Source organism: Coffea arabica, chromosome 10c (genome assembly GCF_036785885.1).
Source record: "Coffea arabica cultivar ET-39 chromosome 10c, Coffea Arabica ET-39 HiFi, whole genome shotgun sequence".
NCBI classification, from domain to species: domain Eukaryota; kingdom Viridiplantae; phylum Streptophyta; class Magnoliopsida; order Gentianales; family Rubiaceae; genus Coffea; species Coffea arabica.
Genome location: NC_092329.1, coordinates 15,954,802 through 15,978,282, shown reverse-complemented (window position 1 = coordinate 15,978,282; position 23,481 = coordinate 15,954,802). Strand labels below are relative to the sequence as shown.

General features: G+C 35.7%; 1 protein-coding gene across 2 annotated transcripts; it reads left to right on the top strand.

Moving 5' to 3' along the window:
* The first annotated feature begins 2,832 nt into the window (after nt 1-2,832).
* LOC113714574 (isoamylase 1, chloroplastic-like) lies at nt 2,833-22,639 on the top strand. 2 transcript variants are annotated; one of them, XM_027238482.2, is made up of 18 exons: nt 2,833-3,684; nt 3,874-4,056; nt 4,215-4,307; nt 5,642-5,794; nt 7,798-7,889; nt 8,516-8,657; nt 8,742-8,849; nt 9,562-9,647; nt 12,144-12,215; nt 12,306-12,432; nt 12,725-12,811; nt 17,551-17,643; nt 17,883-18,041; nt 19,865-19,948; nt 20,529-20,609; nt 20,690-20,772; nt 20,861-20,978; nt 21,989-22,639. In XM_027238482.2, the coding sequence occupies exons 1-18, from the start codon at nt 3,286-3,288 to the stop codon at nt 22,250-22,252; spliced, it is 2,424 nt and encodes an 807-aa protein (XP_027094283.1). In that variant the 5' UTR covers nt 2,833-3,285; the 3' UTR covers nt 22,253-22,639. The 2 variants fall into 2 exon arrangements, with proteins under 2 accessions (XP_027094283.1, XP_027094284.1); XM_027238483.2 differs by lacking the exon at nt 20,529-20,609.
* Nucleotides 22,640-23,481: the final 842 nt, after the last annotated feature.

Below are 23,481 nucleotides of genomic sequence, written 5' to 3'. Positions count from 1 at the left end.
CATAGTTCACATAATATAGTGGGTCCCATGTTTAGAACTCCTTCTGCCTGGTCTTCGGTAGCTATTTCTCTCAAATGTCCCTTGCTTGGCTTATGATCATGTGTTGTCCTTGTCCCTTTTGTTCTTCCTACCGTGCAAAGCTGACTCAGTTTTGCACCATAGAGCAATCCAAAATGGAGCCATCCATCAATCAAATAGAAAAACGTTAGAGAGTTAGAGACCTAATGATTTTGGCACGCTATGATTTTATATATCATACAAAATTGGGCTTAACAAAATCCATTGCTCTAGTATTCACAATATGTTGACTTCTTGTAATCAGCTTCAATTACCGAATTAAAAAAAAAAAAACTCAGCACTATGTTGCATAAAAGAAAGCATGAATGCACAAATAAGAAAAAGACATCAAATGCATCTGCTAGTTACCTCTCTTTAAACTCTACCACAGTGCGTTCGCCGACTCCATTGCCAATCCATCACTACCGGTGTCGATCTCAGATTGATAACCTCCCATGCTTGCCTCCTTCCTACTAACAACTACAATATATAGTGGAAGAAAATGTCACTGCACCTTGTTGTCGGTTTTTTTTACCCTCTCATTAATGCATGGTCTTTAATAATTTATTTACTATCGGCTTCAATTTAGACGACTAACCAATTCTAGCATGAAGTCCCCCACTTTTTCCTGTTTGGGGATATTAATTTATTTGGGACTTTCCTTCACACATAAATTTTCATCTTTTTGCCCCTCTAACTGAATTTATTTATCATTCATTCACATTTACTTTATCATGCATATTTTCAAATTAAATGAGAAGACAGGAAGACTTTAAATTTCTTGAACAATACTCAACACAATTTTATTTATTACTACATTTACTACATGGTTTACAATCAGCGTAATTATATCTATTACCACTCCCCATCGGGAAATTCATTCAATGTGCACTTCTTACTGACATTTACTCATATTCATGCATAATTTTCGGTGGTACAAAACTATAGTTCTAGAGTTTTGTGTGATTACATTGATTTCAATTTAAAAAAAATACAATCTTCATTCCATTATTAAATTAGACACCAAGAAACTAAAATTATGATAAACATTGTACTCCAAGAATTATGATTCTACAAGATGTATCACAATCGTTATTCATTTCAAGGCTTTGAAACCAGAATCAATATTGTAGATGAGTAATCGCAAGTATAATTGAAAAATTTGTTTTAAAAACAAAACTAAAATTGTGGGTGCCTGATCATAAACACAATTGACATAGAGAACATGAATATATGTTTGAGGGAGAATGTAAAATGTCCCTTTCAATTTGAGCAAAAAATGATAGATGACTAATGATAAATCCAATTGACATAATGAACTTGAAACCGGAAGAGAGATTGGATATGTTTAATACACGTGTGAGGCAAAACATGCTTCAGATGTTATTCATCATGAAGGTGAGATGTTGTCACTCAATTAGGAGTTGAGATTAAAACTGTTGATAAGTAACAATTACAAGTGTAGTTTTGTTTACAATAGTGATAAAACAATTGTAACAGTCTTAATGAAATTAGAATTGGACAATTGCCATTGCAAGGTGTACATTGGACTCAATATCGGCTTAAAAATCATTATGTCAACTATGTAATTATGTTTGTGAATGAAATTCACTATGTTAATTATATTCGTGATTACTTATCCAAAATCACGAATTTTGATTTCTTTAAATACTATGTTAATTATATTTATGATTACTCATCTAAAATTTCGATTCCTATTGAAAAGCCATTATGTCAATTATGTATATATTCACTCACCTGCATCAACTAACAATGCAGTTTAAATCAGCATAACTCTTTTTTTAAGTGAACATTTAGAGTTTAACAATCTTGATTTGTGATCATACATATGATTTTTTTAGACTAATTTATGTATCATTACCATATATAATCTCTTTTGTAAAATATTTATAATAAAAAGTTTTTCATATGAATTGTTATAATAAAATATTTTAAAAACATCTTGACAAACAATTAATAGTCTAGACTAGAAATGGCAATGGGGACGGGTGCCCGCGGGTGCCCTCCCTGCGGGGGGCTCACGGGGCCGGGGTTGGGGCGGGGGCGGGGGGGAATTTTTTCCCCCCGCTTAGAAACGGGGCAGGGGGCGGGGGTATACTCCCCCGCCCCGCCACCCGCAAAAAAAAAAAAAAAAAAAAAAAAAAAAATATATATATATATATATATATATATATATATATATATATATAAATGACTATATATTATATGTAAGTTAATTAGTTATAAACTTATGATAATGATATTATTAGTTAGATGTATTATATAATGTATATTAGTTTATGTAATATAATTGATATTATTAATTATATGAATAATTATACATGTCTACTAATAGAATTTATTAATTAGTTATACTAAATTTACTAATACATTTATACTAAATTTCTAATTACACTTAATAGAATAACACTTTTTTCTCAAAAAAAAGCACAAACACAATGATGAATTAGTGATTGCATTTGTACTAAAAGTGAAAATTTGACTATTTTAGTTATATTTATTTCATCATATTGGATTGTATTCAAATAACTTCTGTTTGATTGTTTTTATGAGTTTCAATTGTAAAATTACAATGAATAATAATTTGGTGATGTGTTGATATTTTAGTACTTGATTATTTATTAAAATTTAATTATAATAAAATTATATAATAAAATTTTATTAACCCCGCGGGTGCCCCCGCAGGGGAAGCAGGATAAGGCGGGGCGGGGTCGGGGCGCGGGGAGCGGGAGGCAGGGGACGGGGCGGGGGACGGGGGGAACTAATAGGCAATGGGGCGGGGTTGGGGCGGGGGACCCCGCCTCGTTGCCATCCCTAGTCTAGACGGAGCCATAGTTTACATGGTATAGTGGATCCCATGTTTAGAACTCCCGTTTTCCTCAGCCGTCCATCTGCTTGGCTCATGGTCATGTGCTGTCGTCGTTCCTTTCGTTCTTCCTACAGTACAAAGCTGACTCAGTTTTGCACCATAGAGAAATCCAAAACGGAGCCATCCATCAATCAAATAAAAAAACGTCAGAGTCAGAGATCTAATGATTTTGGCACGTGATCCAATCCTTTCAATTTACAGTTACTGAAAAAGACGCCATTTTCCCATCTCAACGGTACTGTATCATCACTCTCACTTCAGACAAATACACCATATCTGCATTTCGCATTCTACTCTGAAATTCCACCACGAGTTCAAGCATCACTGAAATTCTCAGAATGGAGCTACTCCATTGCCCTTCAGCAATCCCAGTTCGCAATTGCACCCCAAAATTCACGAACGCCTCGAAGAATTGCGCGAATTTGTTCGGAAAGAGATTAAATTCGGTGAATTTGGGTAGTATTTTGGTGAAAATTTTGGACAAAAATGCGGGAAGGTGTTCTTCAGGGGTTGTGGTTAATGCGAGGAGTGGTGATGGCGGTGGTTTAGAGACTGGAGCGGATACTGCCATTGTGGTGGAGAAACCTCCGGCAAAACCGAGTCTTTTTGAGGTGTTTGATGGCTATCCGTTGCCGTTTGGTGCCACTTCTCGGGATGGTGGTGTGAATTTTGCGGTTGCTTCTGGCAGTGCCACGTCAGCTACTCTTTGCTTGATTCGTCTCTCTGATCTGCCTGAAGTAATTCTTCCAATTGTTGCAATTATGGCTGTGTTTATTGAATTAATTTGCTTATTTTATATTCTTAGAATTGTCTGTGTGTGTTTTTTTTTGGTGAATTATGTTTATTAGATGCTGCACTTGATAATTTATAGTTTCTAAATTATATTCTGCTGGGTATTGCAACTTGGATTACTGTATCTGTTGCAGAAAAGAGTTACTGAGCAAATCTTTTTGAGTCCGATAACGAATAGGACTGGAGATGTCTGGCATGTGTTCTTGAAGGGAGATTTTCAAGACATGCTCTATGGTTACAGATTTGATGGGAAATTTTCTCCTCAAGAAGGACATTACTTTGATTCTTCTCAAATATTAGTGGATCCATATGCTAAGGTTAGTTTGCGGCGAATGTGGATATGGTTATTGCACTTTGCTTTCATGGTACATAAGATAGCTTTGTCTATGATTTTTTCTTTGAGTGGAATATGGTGCTAATGTTTTGTTGGCATTTGTGCTAATGTTTTGCTGAGTGGCTTTCAATTTCATTTCAGGCTGTTGTAAGTAGAGGGGACTATGGTGCTCTTGGACTTGAGGATGAATGTTGGCCACCAATGGCCTGCATGGTGCCTTCTCTTACTGACAAGGTAGTTAGTTTGTACTTGTAATGATATGACTTAGATAGGCAACACCCGAGGATGTTTATTAACCCTGCAACTTTGGTTATACTACTGGATGTAATTAACTGACCAGTTCTGTATCTTTCAACCTGAGCTGCGTAATTATGGTTATAGGACGCAAACTGTATTATTACCATGATGTTGAAGATTCATTCCTTTATCTATGAAGCGTTTTTCACGATATTTAGAAGAGCAATGTGTGACAAAGTGCAAGGTCTTTTAGATGCGTTTCTTGAAGCTTATTTCCAATTAGCTCAAAATGGTGTATTTTCCATAGTATTGTGCAATTCTACATAAAAAAGGGCATTCACTTAAATTCCACATGTTTAGTCATAAATTATACTTATAAATGCTAGTAAATATTCCAAGTCTAATGCCACAAAGTTCATGGCAATCTTCAAAAAGAAGCAATGAGTAATTTGTACATCAAAAGACTCCCAGTTTGATGAGAAATTCAAAATAATAAATAAGGAAGAGATTATAGGGGGAATAGTAACAGGAACGAGAAAAGAAGTGGAGGCGGGGGATAGCAAATAAGGAATGCAGATGTCAACTTTACAGCTCTTATATTTTTGTCCCCATGTTTTTGTTTAAGATTATAATCAGACAACCAGAGAAACCAGTGTTCCAAGATATAAGTCAGTTTCATCTAGTTGTTTCATTGACTAAGAAGAACAGATTGAAAGAAAAAGCATACATGCCAATTCTGCACAACATAATCACCAAAATGTGTATTTGATTCACTAAAGTGCAGGTGCATTACACTCCACAGAAGGTGGAAAGGGCTCTTCCCTCTTCATATCCTTCAAACATTTGAACCATTATTCTTTGGGTCAAATCAGAAGATGTTTGTGCTTTTCTGATGGAGTAGGTTTAGTATTGCCCTTCCCTTTAAGTATCACACTATGGTAACAACTAGTCTATTTACTCTTAAACTCTTTTTGCGTATCCTATGCTCTTAACTACTCTTGGTGGAAGTCAGAAATTGGAGGATTGAGGGTGTGTGCCAAAGGTCATGATTTGGTTTTTCCCCAAGTGCCCATAGTTTGATTTCAGGACTTTATATTATTTTGTTTGCATTTTTCCTACTCTCTTCTGTGAGTGTTTGCTTCTTTTTCGTCTTTTCGTGTTTTAGATGGGATTGAGACAGCAAATTGTTTGCTCTGCAATCGAAATTTTATAGGCAGATTTCCTTTATCCCATTTTTCCTTCTTCTCTTTGTTTCCTTATGTTGTCTTATATATCAGAAAGAACTGGTTTCATTTTGATGTTGACATTTATCTGAAAATTGTTTTTTTCAGTTTGATTGGGAAGGTGATTTACCCCTGAAGTTTCCTCAGAGAGATCTGGTAATATATGAAATGCATGTTCGTGGATTTACAAGGCATGAGTCAAGTGGAACAGAATTTCCTGGTACTTACCTCGGTGTCATTGGAAAACTAGATTACTTGAAGGTAGATACCACTGGATTACATTCTTCCAAGAAATTGGGGTTTAAGGAAGCTCAAAATTTCTTCTACTTCTTCACATAAATTTATTCAGCAAAAGTGAATAAATTGTGCATAGTGTTGCCAGAAACATGTGAATCTTGCTTTGATGTTAAAATTTTGCTAATCAACCAATGTACACTTTTTTTGGGTAAAAGCTGATATGTTAAATTCGTTTATCGTGAAGGAATCTGTGGTTCTCTCCTTTCATGATTGTGGATGAGCTAGATATGTTGCCATGTTCAGTCCAGTGTGAAACAGCATCTGGTGGAATCTAGGTTGGGTGGTTCTGGATGTGAATGGGGTAGACAGGTATCGTTGTCTATTCTGATTGACTATTCTCGCCTCCAGAAGAGATTGAGAATCAGCATACAAATTTTAACACTAGGTATATGTTCATCTAGTCATGATAGTGTGCCCTTCAAGGATATCATAGTAAGCTAGATGAGAAAGAAATGGTTTTTCTTTCTGTATGGAAGAATAAAAAGATAATATAAGTTGCTAGACAAAACAAACATGAGTCAACGAAAAACTATAAAATTTGAGGATTTCTTTGATAATAACAAACATAAGGTCTTTTGTTGAGATCCAAATAATTCCTATCCTTACAGTGTCTAATTGCTAACTTATATTTAACCTGAGAATACATTGTGTTTCTGTAGATACTTCAATTTGTTTGATTTAATTTTTTTTAATTTATTCTTAAAGCATCTCCTATCATAGTATTTGATTTGGACGTTGAGGATTAGTTTCATCAGACTTTTAGACATCAAGTGAAAACATATGCTGAAAGTAATCAAACTATACATATTAATAATCAGACATTATATTTAGCAATCAAATGATCCTGATTGATTAGAAAACTGCTGAATTGATTCAAGTGTTACACCTTCTAGAAAAGTAATGACAGATGGGTAGCATTGATGTGGCCTTTGCTAAGATGGCAGTTGATACAAGTTAGCAGTAGGTCAGAAAGAAAGTTTTGGACTTCATGGAAACTGTTTTGCTGCTTTACTTATATGTTTTTTTTTGGGGCAAAGATGTTTTTCTGGGATCAAGGAAGAACTGATTGCTGTATTTTTATCCATTGTTGAATACTATACTGGGCTTACACAGACTGTGTTATGATTTCACTGTTTTTGGGTGAAAATCATTTAGGTGTCCCCAATTCCTTGGTTAGAGAATTTCTGTCTGAAGTTGATAAAATGATAGAATCTTGCATTAGTTGTAGAATGTCAATTTTGTCGAGGAAATTGAGTACTTTGGAGATACCCATGGCAGGGAATCCATTCACTTGTCTTGGGTCCTGTTAATCTAGACAAACTGGAAGCTGAAAAAAGAAACTGATTAAAATGCTTTTTAGTGCATTTTTTAAGGGGTTCGCATTCATATCCAGAAGAAAACAAGAAGGATAGGTTGTTGTGGAACTCAATTAGTTATACTACATTTTTTGCCATTAAAGAAAGCTTCTAATATGGCATGAATCCTTGGTTTTGGATGGTTGCAAGTCTGTAAATTCAAAGGACTGATCAATATTTTTTGTATGCATGTACTTGTAACTCTACAAAAGAGTGAGTTGTGCAGATGTTTGGTTTTCTGCAAAGTAGCTTGAGCTGTGTAATTGGTGAGAACTACCAAAACGTTTTGTTTGTTGATATTGTAGATGTAGTATCAGAAATAGCATTAATTTATCGTTAGGGGAAGCACTTCATTCAGGTCTCTGAATTTTTTCAAAACATCTAGGAGTCTGCCTAATTTCTAGCAAACAATAGGTATGAACTGATGAATTGGTATCTTTTTCATAATGTTGTACACAGCTTTTGAAGATCTGACCTTTATGATTACTCGCCATGGCTTTTATCTAGCTTTCATCTGTTTTACCTATTTATGTATTATTTGAACTTAAAATCTTTTGGTAAACAATCTTTTCAAGCATTTTTTTGAATATGCCTTCATGTTCTTTCTTGCAGGAACTTGGTATCAATTGTATAGAGTTAATGCCATGTCATGAGTTCAATGAGTTGGAGTATTACAGCCATAATTCCATCTTAGGCGACTATAAGTAAAAAATTTTTGCAATTCTTTTCAATATTATGCACATCTCATTGTTTTTATACTTTTTTCTCAATGTTCATGAGATTTTCATTTCTCAGTGTGATTTGACGTGAATGATCCTATTAATGCATGTCACTTGGTGAAGTTTGTGTGAGAGAAAGATGGATTAAGATTAAGAATGAATTCCCTCTTTGTAGATTTTGATTTATGGATGCAGAACCCCCTGGAATTGTGTCTTTTGATAATAAGTAGATATAATTGTGTATGATCTTGCTAAATTGAATGGTTTCTTTTTCTTTTGTTATTGGAAAATGAGAACTTTAACCAATGATTTTAGTAGCCTTAAATTTACTAAAAAGGTTGTTGACTTTTGCTGTTTCAAATTTACTTGTCGTACTCTAAAATGGCTTCTATAATTGTAAAAGCTGTTGAGTAAATGTTTTTCAATTAGAGAAGTTTCACCTTTGAGGTACTGAATACTTTTGAATTTAGTGTCATTTGCAAGTGGCATCTTCTTAATGGATAGAGCACCTGTTTTGGGTCTTTAGTGAGCTTCTGCTTGATCTGAATTCTTGAGAAATAAACATGGGTGTCTACATTTAGCTTTGCGTCCTCATCTGATTTCGTATTCAGGATGAACTTCTGGGGGTACTCAACTGTCAATTTCTTTTCACCGATGACAAGATATTCTTCGGCTGGTGCCCTTAATTGTGGTCTTGGTGCCATAGATGAATTCAAGTGCCTTGTTAAAGAAGCGCATAAACGTGGGATTGAGGTGACAACTTAATTTACTTAGTGTGATATTGCATTTTTTTTTTATTGATTTTTAGCTGCTTTTTCTCTTACTTTAGTTTAACAGGTGATCATGGATGTCGTTTTTAACCACAGTGCTGAAGGGAATGAGAATGGTCCCATATTATCCTTTAGAGGTGTAGATAACAGTGTCTTTTATATGCTTGCACCAAAGGTATGCGTGAGCATTAATTTTGTTTGTCGATTGTTTTCTGATTTTAATGCCCATAAGAAGACTTTTGTTTCTTTGCCTTGGTAGACTTCAAGTACCAATGCCTTTAAGTTGCTTCTAAGCCTGTGCATAAGAAAAGGTCAAATTGCACATTGTCTGGAATTCTTCAATGGCTGACCTTGTGTCATGAATTCACTTATTCATGCAACGTATATTGTAAAACACCACCCATTATTAGAGGATAAGTTCCAATAATCTAACAACACAGCAGCTCACTAGAATGGTGCCTTATATTGGGTAGATCTGGACCTTCTCATGATTTTTGTTAGTTGCTACACAATGGCTTTCTTTTCATGCTAGTATTGTTTGGTGGCAGTTTGTTGGATGCATTTTTACTTAATCTTGCAAAAAAGGCTGCTAGCTTCTTTACTTTCTCAGCATATAACGAATAAGGCAATCTGCCTAAGTTTGTCAAAACCTAGTGTACTGAATTGCATTCATGACAGAACCATTATACTGGAAAGCAGCTCATCAGATTTAAAACTGGTTTGGCTTCTGCAAAGATCTCGCTCTAGGGCTCTTTTGTGCTGTTTTGCTCATATATGATTTTTGTTTACAGGATTATACCTTACTGGCTTTTCTGTTGTAAAATAAGCAAGCGTCTGTCTGCAAAAGCAAGATCATTGTGAAGTAACTGTAATATTTGGTTATGCAGGGAGAGTTCTATAATTATTCAGGTTGTGGAAACACTTTCAACTGCAACCATCCCCTTGTCCGTCAATTTATATTGGATTGCCTGAGGTAATATTACTATGCATTGTACCTTATTTGTCTATATTTGCAAATTAGTTAATTTGTTCTTTGTGCAATGAGATTACGGGTATTGCAATGAATCTTCCTCTACAGTTGATTCAACAAGTCGCTACCTGCATGTCTGTTTGGGTATCAATAGTTTTGTGTGTGTTTGGTCACGAGTGAGACACCATCCTCGAGCATAAACATGTGGTCTAAGATTTTGCCCTATGTGCACTAAATTAAAATTGAATATTGAGATTGAAACTGAGGGCAGCAAAAGAGTAGTGACAGTTTTGTAAAACCATCTTTGTCTTGCATAACAAAGAAAGACAACAGAAATTTTGGACTCGCATAAGCACTAGCTTTTATCATATCTACATTGTGATGGCAGCATAAGGCCTGGAGAAGCTGAAGATTGTACCTTGGCATGTCAATTGCAGGGTTTGGCTAGAAGTACTAAACTCAGGCCTTGTTTGATAACCCAGTTTAGTACTTAAATTTAATGGATTCAGATCTTAACATATTCAGACCGTTTGATAATCAAAAATTAAACATCTTAATTAATTAAGTGGCACTGAATTTCCTAGGCAAAACTTGCTCCCGAAATTAAGTGAAACTATTCACTTATCACTGAATGTGATATGCACTCAAATGTATTAGATTTAATATTTAACAATTCAATAACTTAATCGATTCAGATTTCAGACTTCAGTTTTATCAAACACACCCTCAGATTTGGAGCCATAAAATTTACTTTGACCCAATTCAAGACTGTGATTTCAGACTTGTAGGGCTCTAGATACCTACTGTGTATCCACAAGTGTCAATAATATTGTCTTAGTAAATTATAAGAACTTCAAAATTGTTTGAACATAGATGAGAACCATGAAAATATAAGCTTTGTTTCTATGTAAATCTAATAGAAGCAATGCCTTTGAATAACAGAACCATTCTGTGTTCAAGGATTATTCAAAAGCATAATTGTGATCTTGTGTTTTGTATATCTTATGGAAATTATTCTACTGGAAGTCATGTAAAGAAAACAAAAATAAGGATGTTTTAGTGTTCTCAAAAACCACTTTTAATAGATAATATTTGTTGAACAATGTAATATACTAGATGAAATTGCATTAAAGGATGTTTCTTCTTTTTATTAGTTGTCATGTACAGATACATCGACGACAACATGCACACACATGAATTAAATGGTTTTGGCTTTTCATATGTGTTGGGTTCGGGCCTCGTAGTATGGAGTTGGTATGCTGATGCCTAATTCTCGTTTGGGCTTCATGTCAAAGCAGGATAAAAGTATCTTGGATCCGAATAACAATTGATCCAGGAGATGCCTAAGTGTTGATTTCCTCGATTTTGTAGCTAGTAGTGGATATTTGGGTTTAATGGTATCTTGTGTTTTTTTTCTTTTGTTACTTGGAACTAAATGAGATTTGTTGTACCTGTTTGGGATAAAAGTGGCAATAAAGACTTTTAGTATGAGATTGATCTGTCTTTCCATCTGATTTCCTGTTTGATTATCTCAGACTGTTTGTAAACCCATTGAAAATATCCAGCAGGAAGGTGGTTCTTCAGATTTTCTTGAATTTTATTACGTTTCTGCCAAATCCATCGCAGTTTGCTGAACCAATGGCTAGCAAATTTATTTAGAACAATAATTCAAAGGGCTTATAAGGCTGGTCAGTCTTTTGTCACTGGTCAAGTGTGCTATTGGTAGCTTTGCTTACTGCTAACTACAGGTGCGGGGTTTAACACTGCTGTCTCCTTTCCTTATGTATCAGAAGGCTGCTTGGCCTATAACCTTAGGGATCAGCCATCACCAACTCATACATTCATAGACATAGAAGCATGGAACTCCTATCAGATTAGATGGGGCACTTGCCTCTTGTAAGATTTTAGACATGATACTACATGTTTGTACAATGTAGTTAGATGCTGTATCCTGTTAAATCATCAATGGAATTATATTCTGCAACAATTTATGATTTTAGTGCTGAAGTTAAACATGAATATAAAGCTTGTTTATCAGTTGTTTGTGCTCTTTCATCCTTAATATTCATTTGGATCCTGCTGTTTGCTTTTTCATTTTTGGATGCTCATTACCTTGACTTTTTTCTGCCTTAAATTTATGTAATTAACTCTTGCCAAGGCTTGTTTTCAGCTAAATGAAGAAACAAATCTGGCTTGAGCAACCACCCCACAGTTGGAAAACATATCCAAGAAATTATGTAACCTATGTTTTTAGATCAAATTTTCCCTTTTACTTGGAGAAGAAATTGCTAATGTTTTGTAGATCTCCTACTTAGAAGTACTCCCTTTATTTTTTTTCCCTGGCTAGTGTTGGGGAGGTTAGAATTAGCTTCATTGTGGAACACGTGCTCTCTCTCTCTCTCTCTCCTTTTTTTTTTTTTTTGCATGTCGTCTGTTGTACCAGTATTCTCCCATGATTATTCTATCTTTATCTTTTTCAAAATTCTGATATTTCAACAGATACTGGGTAACAGAGATGCATGTAGATGGCTTTCGCTTTGATCTTGCTTCTATCCTGACAAGAAGCAGCAGGTATTCTGCTATTCATTATGTAATGTTTAACTTATTTGGAGTATCAGTTTGATTTAGTATCTTCTTGCCCTCATCTTGTGATCTGCCTAGCCTCTGGGATGCAGCTAATGTGTATGGAAAGTCAGTTGAAGGTGATACTCTCACAACTGGTTCTCCTCTCAGCAGCCCTCCGTTGATTGATATGATTAGTAACGATCCAATACTACGTGGAGCAAAGGTAATGTGAGTTATTCTGTTCGTTAGTTTCCTTTTGCTTCTTTGACAAGGTTGAGAGCAAACAAATGAAATTTGTCAATAACAAACAAGTACTGGTTGAAACTAATGGGCTTTACTTATATTTGCTTCCTGCACGGTCATGACTAAAAAAGGAAACTGGAAATTTTTATGTGGCATAGGTTTTACTTAATTGTTTTTTAAGGTTAAGTAGTTCCATTTCTGCTAATATTTTCATAGACATGCATTTCAGCATGTTCAATTTCTAATCCTAGACTAACAGTCTGCTTGATCAGCTTATAGCTGAAGCATGGGATTGTGGAGGACTCTACCAAGTTGGCAAGTTTCCTCATTGGGGTATTTGGTCAGAGTGGAATGGGAAGGTTAGTGGATACTGTATGTCATTAATTGCTCATTATGTTAATTGATGTACTCTAAAGAAGATTTGGGTTATACACAAACAGTTCTTCGGTGAAAAAATAAATACTATGACCAAAACTGGTTTCCATGATATGCTCACCTGGAAGTAATTTAAAGTTGCTATGTTTAGGGAATGAAGGGCACAAGGATGATGTCTGAAATGAGACTTGCATATTTGGAAAATCGTTGCCATGTTTTAAGGGTTTCTAGTCTTCTAACACATTATCTCTGTTCCAGACTGCTGGTTAAACAAATGCTTTGTTTCTCTTTAAGAACTATAGCCCTCTGTGTGACTTCATTGAGAGTAAAGGGTAGCGATTAGCAGTCGGCCCAAATTCACATGAGGATTGGTTAAAGAATGGGCAGAGCTCACTTCTTGCAAGAATCAAGAATTGGAAACTGTTAGGAGAATATTAGTATTCTTATAGATAATAAATTAGTAAGGGTATTCTTGTAAATAGTCTGTTAGGTTTGTACTCCTATAAATACTAGTTGGTCACTCATAATAGTGTGACTAGATGTTTTCCTCCCAAGATACCTGTTGACATGGTATCAGAGCAAAAGTCCTAGGGTTAGGGTAAAACATCTAGCAAATCACTGTTCACGCCGCACTGTTCATAGCGGCACTGTTCACGTATACTGTTCACGGCACTGTTCACGCCGATACTGTTCACGTAGTTACTGTTCATGCCGTTACTGTTCACGCGTTTGTCTCAAGTTTTGACCCGTTCTTTCGTTTGACGTGCTATTCGCTATGGTTGAAAGGTTTGTTAATACGGTTATCACTGACCAAGTTGAATCAAGTTCTTCAACACATGGGTCCCAGAAAACTGTTACTATATCTGAGGAAGATTATGTTAAATTCCTACAGTACCAAGCTACAAATCACGCATCTCTTCCCTCTGCTTCTTTAGCACAAAAAGGTAATGACCCATGGATTATTGATTCCGGGGCTACTGATCATATGTCAGGTACCTCTAAAATTTTTTCTAATTTTCAAGAGTCAACTCCCTTTCCTCATGTTACTTTAGCTGATGGATCTACTACTAAAGTTAAAGGACTAGGCACTGTAGAAATTAATCCATCACTTCCGCTATCTTCTGTTCTTTACGTACCCAATTTGCCATTTAATCTAATGTCTGTTAGTAAGCTCACTAAATTTCTACAGTGTACAGTTACTTTTTCTCCTGATTCTGTTGTCATTCAGGATTTGAAGACAAAGAGGATGATTGGTGGAGGGCATGAGCATAATGGTCTTTATTTTCTCAACTTCAATGGTCCGATAGCATGTCCTGCTACTGTTTCTCCTCTTGAAATTCACTGTCGTTTAGGTCATCCGTCTTTACAAAATTTGAAAAAGTTGGTTCCTACTTTGAATCAATTATCTTCGTTAGAATGTGAGTCTTGTCAGTTAGGAAAGCATCATCGTGTTTCTTTTGCTCCTAGAGTCAATAAACGGGTTTCTGAACCTTTTTTGTTAGTTCATTCTGATGTTTGGGGTCCTAGTCGAGTCACTTCAAAGTTAGGTTTTAAATATTTTGTAGTCTTTGTTGATGATTTTTCCAGAGTTACATGGCTTTATTTAATGAAAGATCGTTCAGAATTATATTCCATTTTTTGTGCATTTGTTACAGAAATAAAGAATCAATTTGGTGTGCCTGTACGTATACTTCGCAGTGATAATGCGAAAGAATATTTTTCCACTCCTTTTAATACCTTTATGACTAAGTCTGGTATTATTCATCAGTCCTCTTGTCCTCACACTCCACAACAGAATGGAGTTGCTGAAAGAAAAATTGGGCATTTAATCGAAATTGCTCGAACACTATTGTTGCACATGAATGTGCCCAAACAATTTTGGAGTGATGCAATTCTAACTGCATGTTATTTAATTAATCGCATGCCATCTAATATTCTTGGAGGTCAATTACCTCACTCCATTCTTTTTCCTCATGAATCTGTGTTTAAATTGCCTCCTCGTATTTTTGGATGTGTGTGCTTTGTTCATCAGCTTGCTCCCGGGGTGGATAAATTAGATTCTCGTGCTATTAAGTGTATTTTCTTAGGATATACACGAGCGCAAAAAGGGTATAGATGTTACAGTCCAGTTTTAAATCGATTTTTTACTTGTGCTGATGTTACTTTCTTTGAATCCACTCCGTATTTTATCAAGCAAAGTATGTCTTGTGAATTAGACCAGTGTCCCTCTTTTTCCTCTCCTGTTTTACCAGTCCCTTCCCCTTTATTACCTGAGTTGTCTAGTCCACCAGATTCCATAGCTCGATTATCTCGTCCTCATCTTCAAGTTTACTCTCGTCGTTCCATGGTTGAGAAAGTTCCTGATATGCCACGCACTTCACCAATTAACTCTCAATCTTCAAATCCAGGTATGACGCCCTCCTCTGAGTTAGATCTTCCTATTGCTTTACGCAAAGGTAAGAGACATTGTACTTCCCATCCTATTTCTAATTTTGTTTCTTATTCTCGTCTCTCTATGTCATATTCTTCTTTTGTTGCTTCTCTTGATTCTATCTCTATTCCTAAGTCTATTACCTATGCTCTTAATCATCCTGGTTGGAGATTAGCTATGCAAGAAGAGATGTCTGCTTTGGAACAAAATGGTACTTGGGATCTTGTCCCTCGTCCTTCAGGTAAGCCTGTTGTTGGTTGTAAATGGGTGTACACTATAAAAGTGCAGCCTAATGGTTCTATTGATAGATTGAAGGCTCGGTTGGTAGCTAGAGGATTTACTCAGGTGTATGGAGTAGACTATTTAGAAACATTTTCTCCTGTTGCAAAGATTACCTCTGTCCGTCTTCTTATCTCTTTGGCAGCAACTTATAATTGGCCATTGCATCAGTTGGATGTGAAAAATGCATTTCTGCATGGAGATTTGGAAGAAGAGGTATATATGGAACAACCTCCTGGATTTGTTGTTCAGGGGGAGAATCCGCGGTTGGTTTGTCGTTTGAAAAAATCCTTATATGGATTGAAACAGTCCCCGAGGGCTTGGTTTGGCCGGTTTAGTAGTGTTGTCATGGAGTTCGGTCTGACAAGATGTGGAGTAGATCACTCTGTATTTTATCGGCATTCTAATGCTGGTAAAATTTTATTAGTTGTTTATGTGGATGACATTGTGATTACAGGTGATGATGTTGTGGGGATTCAGAAACTTAAATCCAATCTGCAGGCAAACTTTCAGACAAAGGATTTAGGTCATCTACAGTATTTTCTGGGTATTGAGGTAGCTCGGTCTAAATATGGGATTTATTTATGTCAAAGAAAATATGTACTCGATATGTTGAGTGAAGTTGGGATGTTAGGTTGCCGACCTATGGATACTCCTATGGATCCCAATGTGAAATTAGCAGGAGATCAAGGTGCATTACTTGATGATCCTAAGCAATATCGAAGACTTGTGGGTAAATTAAATTATCTCACTGTAACGAGACCTGACATTTCGTTTGCAGTGAGTGTTGTGAGTCAATTTCTTGATACCCCTCGTACTAGTCATTGGGATGCTGTTATACGGATTCTCAGGTATCTTAAAAATGCTCCTGGAAAAGGGTTGCTGTATCAAAATCATGGACACAATGATATTGAAGGATATAGTGATGCAGATTGGGCTGGTTCTGCCTCAGATCGAAGATCGACTACAGGATATTGTGTGTTTGTTGGTGGTAATTTAGTGTCGTGGAAGAGTAAGAAGCAAACAGTTGTATCCAGATCAAGTGCAGAATCTGAATACCGCGCTATGGCTCACACTGTGTGTGAGTTGGTTTGGGTGAAGAGCATGTTACTGGAACTTGGGTTTGAACATAAACAGCCTATGAATTTAGTGTGTGATAATCAGGCGGCTGTTCATATTGCGTCTAATCCAGTGTTTCATGAAAGGACAAAACATATTGAAGTTGATTGTCATTTCATTCGAGAGAAATTGCTTGACGGGGTCATCAAGACATCTCATGTACCGTCTGTAGATCAATTGGCTGATGTATTTACTAAGAGTTTAGGGGGCTCTAGGGTGAAATATATTTGTAACAAGTTGGGTGCTTATGATATATATGCTCCAACTTGAGGGGGAGTGTTAGGAGAATATTAGTATTCTTATAGATAATAAATTAGTAAGGGTATTCTTGTAAATAGTCTGTTAGGTTTGTACTCCTATAAATACTAGTTGGTCACTCATAATAGTGTGACTAGATGTTTTCCTCCCAAGATACCTGTTGACAGAAACAACTGAAATCCAAAGTGTAACACATTAACCTAATTCTGGGAATGCACATGAGAGCTTTTTTAGTTACCCTGATAGCAACAGATGTTTGGCATTAACAAGTACTAGTGCTCCATTTATTTTTATTTTTATGTCTTTGTTCATCTACTTCATAAATAGGTCCAAAAGGTTGGACAGCTTAAAGTGATCTGCTAGTTGACATGTTGAATCTAGTTGTGAAAGTCCTATATTGCAGTTGAGTGAATTTGGCAGTCTATGTTGCGAAGCACCCTTGTATTTTTTTTTTCTTGTTATCTATTTTCGTTTTTGTAGTTAACGATTTCAATCTCATAAAGGGCCTCTTCTTTAGCATCCTATTGTGCTTGGTACCTGTGCTCTGTCTTTCTTTTGTTTCTCTTCTTCCTTTTGTCATTCTTTTGATTTTTGAACAATTGATCTGAATTCGGAGCTAAAATGTAACCTTTTCAGTACCGTGACACTGTGAGGCAGTTCATAAAGGGTACAGGTGGGTTTGCAGGAGCTTTTGCTGAATGTCTTTGTGGGAGCCCTAACTTATACCAGGTATGTATTTATAGGATTGTTTCGATTCATGGTAATAGTTTCATAGTCACAGTATGCAGTTCATGTCAGGCATTTTTGTGACCTTATAGTCAAGCTTACCTAATATCAACTACCGTGATATCTTACTTGATATACCTTTCTTAAATGGTCAATTAACAACTCAACAGTTCTATTAAAAGTTTCATCATATCTTGTCAATCTTTCTGACTTAAACACATGCGTTATTCATTTTGAAACAGGAAGGTGGAAGGAAACCATGGAACAGTATTAATTTTGTATGTGCTCATGATGGCTTTACTTTGGCTGATTTAGTGACATATAATAACAAACACAACACAGCAAATGGAGAAGATAATAAAGATGGGGAGAATCACAATAACAGTTGGAACTGTGGTCAGGTAAATGTCTGTTTTCACATATTTATCTTTGTAAAAAGATTGCTGCACTTTGCTATAAGTTCTGATAAATGATTGGTTTGTCTATATTCTCATAGTAATAGATATATGTTGCCCACAATGGCTACTCAAATACACTGAAATGATATTTTTTCTGATGATAAATCTTGTCATGCATTAAGTTATTTTCGCTGGGGTGGGAGCACGAAGGAGCCTTATTCCTGTTTTGCTTTTAGTTTATCAATAGCTCATTTCTTTATGTCAGAAAGTTTACTATATTAGAAATTGGTGCTTAGCAGTTGGTTTATTTGGCATCCAAATGTGTAGTTAAAGCATACAATTACACGAAGTATTCACTTGTAAAGTATGTATGAAAAGGATGTGTTATCAAGTTAAATTTTCATCATTAGCAGCTTGCAGCTTCTTGTGAAAGTATAACATTTTATCAAAGGTGATGCCCTTTTGAGGTTAATTTGGACATTTTGAGTTAATTAGAATGGTTTATGCATCTTTTGACTGCCACCCCTTGGGGGATGAAAAATGACTCTAGATTAGCTTTAGGTTAATATTGCAAGCTGGACCAGAAAATGGTTTCGTGCTGCTTGGTTAATCACTTTCAAGTATCTTTGCGAAGTCAGATTTAAGATATAGTTGAACTTCAAAAGGTGGGTCATAGGCACCATATCCACACCCTTTGAAGAAGTTAGTAGTTGTCTGCGTGGTTGATATCGATCTAGGTAAAAACATATAGGGTTATTTCTGGATGTGGTTTGACTGAGAACAACCAGGGAAAGGATATATTGTCAAATGTGGTTTGACTGAGAACAACCAGGGAAAGAATATATTGTCAACTGTAATTTAGGCAACATATCTCTTGTCCTTAGTACATCAATATATTCCTTCCTTAATAAAATTAATAGCAAGTGTTAACCTTGCATCTGAATTAGACTCCTTAAGTCATCCTATTGGGTTGGAAAGGGAAAAAAAAAAAAATGTCCATTACTTCTTGTCTTGTCACGCCTCAATCACTTCGGCAGTCAACATTGCTGACAATATTAGGCAATACATCCTTATAATCTTTTGATTCCTTATAACCGTTTTGTGTCTAGCTGTCCTTTTTGCTCTCACTGGATTTTAGTGGAAAGTAATGAAAATTTTTCATCATGACATTTCTTGGCCTTATTCTGGTACATCCCTAGTTAATATCTCTGTTGGATCGGATAAACTACTCTTCCATTTTGTCATTTTTTCTTTTTTTTTTTTGGGGGGTGGGGGCGGGGAAGAATTGATAAAGGATTTTTCCTTTTGATTATTGAGAATATCACAATATTTTGAGGAAAATGTCATGCTAAGTAACAATGGAGATGGATAGTAATTTAATCATGCAATTTATTGAAAATGTTTTTTGCTGATTGAGATTTTATTCTTCCAAGCCTGATTTAAGTTAGTTAAGTGACTTTGCAAATCTTGAAATTATAAGGGTCGAGAAAGTCAATGAAAAATGAGAGCTTGATTGGTTTCTAAGGAGGATAGACAGCTTTGTCTTCTTTTTTTGCCCCCTCTCCGTCTTGAGAATGTTTTTGCAGGAAAGAGGATCTTATTTCATTTTACTAACTGGGCCAAGGTCTTTGTTGGGTGGAGTTGTAGGATGTATTTAGGCTTGTAAATCTCGAACTGATCTAAAAATTTTGAGAATCTGACATATTTGTGTAATTATTCGTGTACTTTTATTAATGTCTAGTTTCTATCAGACGCATTCTCAGATTAGTAGTATAAGTTATATTTTGAAACAACAGTTCCTAAATTCCTTATTTATCTGGATGCAGGAAGGAGAGTTTGCTAGTATCTCTGTAAAGAAACTGAGGAAACGGCAGATGCGGAACTTCTTCCTCTGTCTTATGGTTTCCCAAGTAAGAAAGTTTATCATGACCCTCTTGACCAATATTGTATTATCTTATTATATATGGAGGGAGAGAGCTTGCATTGGTGTAAACAATTTATATCACTTTATGTTATACCAAAAATATGCTTTAAAGTTAGTTTTCAAACTATCCACATCCCCCTCTTTTTTCTCCACCATGATTTTAAATACAATAACTTCCTCCAAAGAAAAAGTAGTAATTATAAATTTTTCATATACACATGTACATGTCTTACCATGATATGTAATAACATAATGTGGAAAAACTACAATCATACATATTTTGAAAAAAGCAACCAAAAGCACTAGTTCAAGTTAAAATGGCTTGGCTGTTTACTGGATATCTGAGTTCTTTGATTTCCTCCTGTATCAGCAATTGGCCAACAATCAGCCTGTCCTAACGTAAGATATGTAGATATAGCTGCATTTAGTTTAAGCACTTGTCTTTCCAGCCTGTTATCCAGTTTTGTGCTGGGCTTGCACGTTGCTTGTGTCCTTGGGACCATCTTTTGGTTATCTCTGGCAATTTTTTAATGCAACTATGATTCACTTTTCTGTTTGTCAACCAGGGTGTTCCAATGATCTATATGGGTGATGAGTATGGTCACACTAAAGGAGGAAACAACAACACATATTGCCATGACAATTATGTATAGTGATTTTCTGATATAGAAACTTTTATTCTGTTAACCTTTTGATCTTTATGGACCAACTGTGGCTGTTGCTGTAGATTAATTACTTCCGGTGGGATAAAAAAGAAGAATCCTCATCTGACTTTTTCAGATTTTGCTGCCTTGTAACCAAGTTTCGCCAGTAAGTTCGTGATGTAAATAGTACTTTTTGGTCTATTGCAGCATAAGTGGTTCTAGGTCAGCTCATTTTGTGTTTGCAATTTTTGTAGTGAATGTGAGTCACTTGGCTTGAACAATTTCCCAACAGCAGAGCGGCTGCAGTGGCATGGTCATGCTCCTGGATTACCAGACTGGTCAGAAACAAGCCGATTCGTTGCTTTTACACTGGTTTGTGCTCCTATGGCCATTTAATTGCACCTTATTAACTTTTTTCGTGATCTAGTGTGACTATGTTCACAGCCATCTCCCGAAACTGATGTTCTGTCTATCGTGCTAGCTATTTTCTGGGTTTACATAATTTAGGATGTGTTTGTGTGTGAGAAAAGGATTTGGCTGGTTTAAGTTCCTTAAGCTGGGCTCAAATTGCTGTGTCCTGTTCCTTCAATATGGATCCTGAACTGACCCACAAGGATAGGCCGTTATCCATACACTTTGCCCTTGCTGAATTAAAGAAAATGAACAACTACAAAACTTTCACAGTGTTTTAGTTTCTAAAAACCATCCTGAGTAATTTAAGCTAAGAAAAAGAGACTACCAGTGAATAGCAATAACATTGTATAACTCTCCAATTAGCTCTTGCTGAAATTAAATGGAGGCTTATATCAAAGTTTTCAGTTTGCAGTTATATATGTTTTATTTAACATTATAAATCGAAAGTATAGAGGTAGATAAGATAATGGCTTTAAATCTTTTTAATTGCTTGCCGGGTTGTTAAATTACCGAGTATGTGAGCTCAAGGTTCAGATAATGGCTAAGGGCCTTTGTACCTTGCATCCTAATGAGGATGCATGCATGCTTCCTCCCTCCCTCGCCTTCTCAAGGAAAAAATTAAAAATGAAGAGAAGTACATCAGCTAAAGTTGTTTCATTGGGTCCTAATAGGCAATAGTAATTCAAGGATTGATAGTATGAAAAATTCAAGTTAAAACGGTAGACTCAAACACAAATTTCTTACTTTCCGGTCAATAGTTGGAATTTAATCCTTAAAACTCGTAGATTTCATAGATCAATCATTAGTCTCTGAACTTATTAAATATGAAAGCTCATAAAACTCGAGATTTGGTTCATAGTGTCAAGTGCTACTAAATCGTTGATTTGAGGCTTTATCATCGAGAATTTCCAAAGATGATTTTATTGAGGATTCATATTGAACCGTCACATGATTCTTCTGATGTACAGACTGATTCAGTAAAGGGAGAACTTTATGTTGCCTTCAATGCTAGCCATTTACCCGTCACCATTGCATTGCCAGAACGGCCGGGTTATAGGTGGGAACCCTTGGTGGACGCTGCCAAGCCTGCACCATTTGACTTTCTCTCCAATGATCTTCCAGAGAGAGAAACTGCGATTCAACAGTATGCTCATTTTCTTGATTCCAATCTGTACCCCATGCTTAGTTATTCTTCAGTTATTCTGTTACTATCTTCTGATGATAGTGCTTGAGTCACTCTAAGCTCCTACCTTAAATAGCAACATTGGTAAGTCCTGAGATGCAGTTCCAGGCCCTCAAAATGGGTACATGTATATGGAGAGAGAGTAGTGCTGCAGCTGGAAAAGAAATTAGGTACGTCCAAGTAAGTGGTGTCCGTGTATAATGTTCAGGTGTCCATGAATCTTTATAGCTAATGGATAGATGATGTAGCCAGTGCAGAACTCGTTAATAATTTGACATATAGATGAATGAGATCGTGACCTGCACAATTCGTTTGCAGCACTGGCAGAAAATAAATTGGGGAAAGCATTCAGATGGATGTAAAAATCGAATGGATTGAGACTGATATGTTCCATTTTTTCCCCTATGGATGGAATCTGTTTGGAAATTGAAGAAAACAGTTCTTTAGGGCACTATATTCAAGATATCTACGTTTTTTACTTTTGACCTTTGGGTACTGTTGCTGCCAGAACATACCTCGTTGAACAAAATTTTTTTTTTTTTTCCATTTTTTGAGTATAACATATTATAACTGGCCTTATACTAGGGGGAGGGGGATGAGGATGAATCCACTAAGCTATTGAGAATTCGGAGAGAACTAAACTATCTCGGGAAATATTTTAAGAAATCCTGGATGGAAAATGCAAGCAAGGGTTTTGTTAAAACAAATTAATACACTTATTATGAATCGGATGATGAACTTAAACTGTTCTATTTTTCATGAGAGTTCAAGTTTGTCTAAGTTAACCATTGTCTAACCATAGGATATTTTATATGATCTAGATCAGAAGTACTAGGCTTTCTGCTATTTTCTTGTATTAATTTGTATGAATATGTCTCCGTAATTGGAAACCAATATTTATCAATCTAAAAGTTTTATACTAAGCGGTATGCGACTTGTACACAACAAATATAGATTAAATCATGGTTCATATTTTGTATTTTAAGAATTCCTATGTTTGTATCTATTGCTTCACATATCATTACTTTTAGTAGTTCTGCGTAGGTAAACTCAGGTTAGTGTTTGGATATCAAATTATTTCAAATAATATTTCGCTTGCATCATAAAGACATTTTTCAATTCATCTTTTTATGTTCTCAATCACCTTTTTATCTCACATATATTACATCACAAAAATTGTTACAGTAATTATTCCAAATGATATTTCTAATAATACTCTATCTAAACAAATACTAAGCAGAACAGAAATCGGATAGCTATATATATATATATATATAG

Coding starts and splice junctions, on each gene's coding strand:
- LOC113714574 (XM_027238482.2), top strand. CDS start 3,286: ATGGAGCTACTCCATTGCCCTTCAGCAATCCCAGTTCGCAATTGCACC. Junction 5,795..7,797: donor GAAAACTAGATTACTTGAAG/GTAGATACCACT, acceptor TCTTTCTTGCAG/GAACTTGGTATCAATTGTAT. Junction 20,610..20,689: donor CATATTGCCATGACAATTAT/GTATAGTGATTT, acceptor CTGTTGCTGTAG/ATTAATTACTTCCGGTGGGA.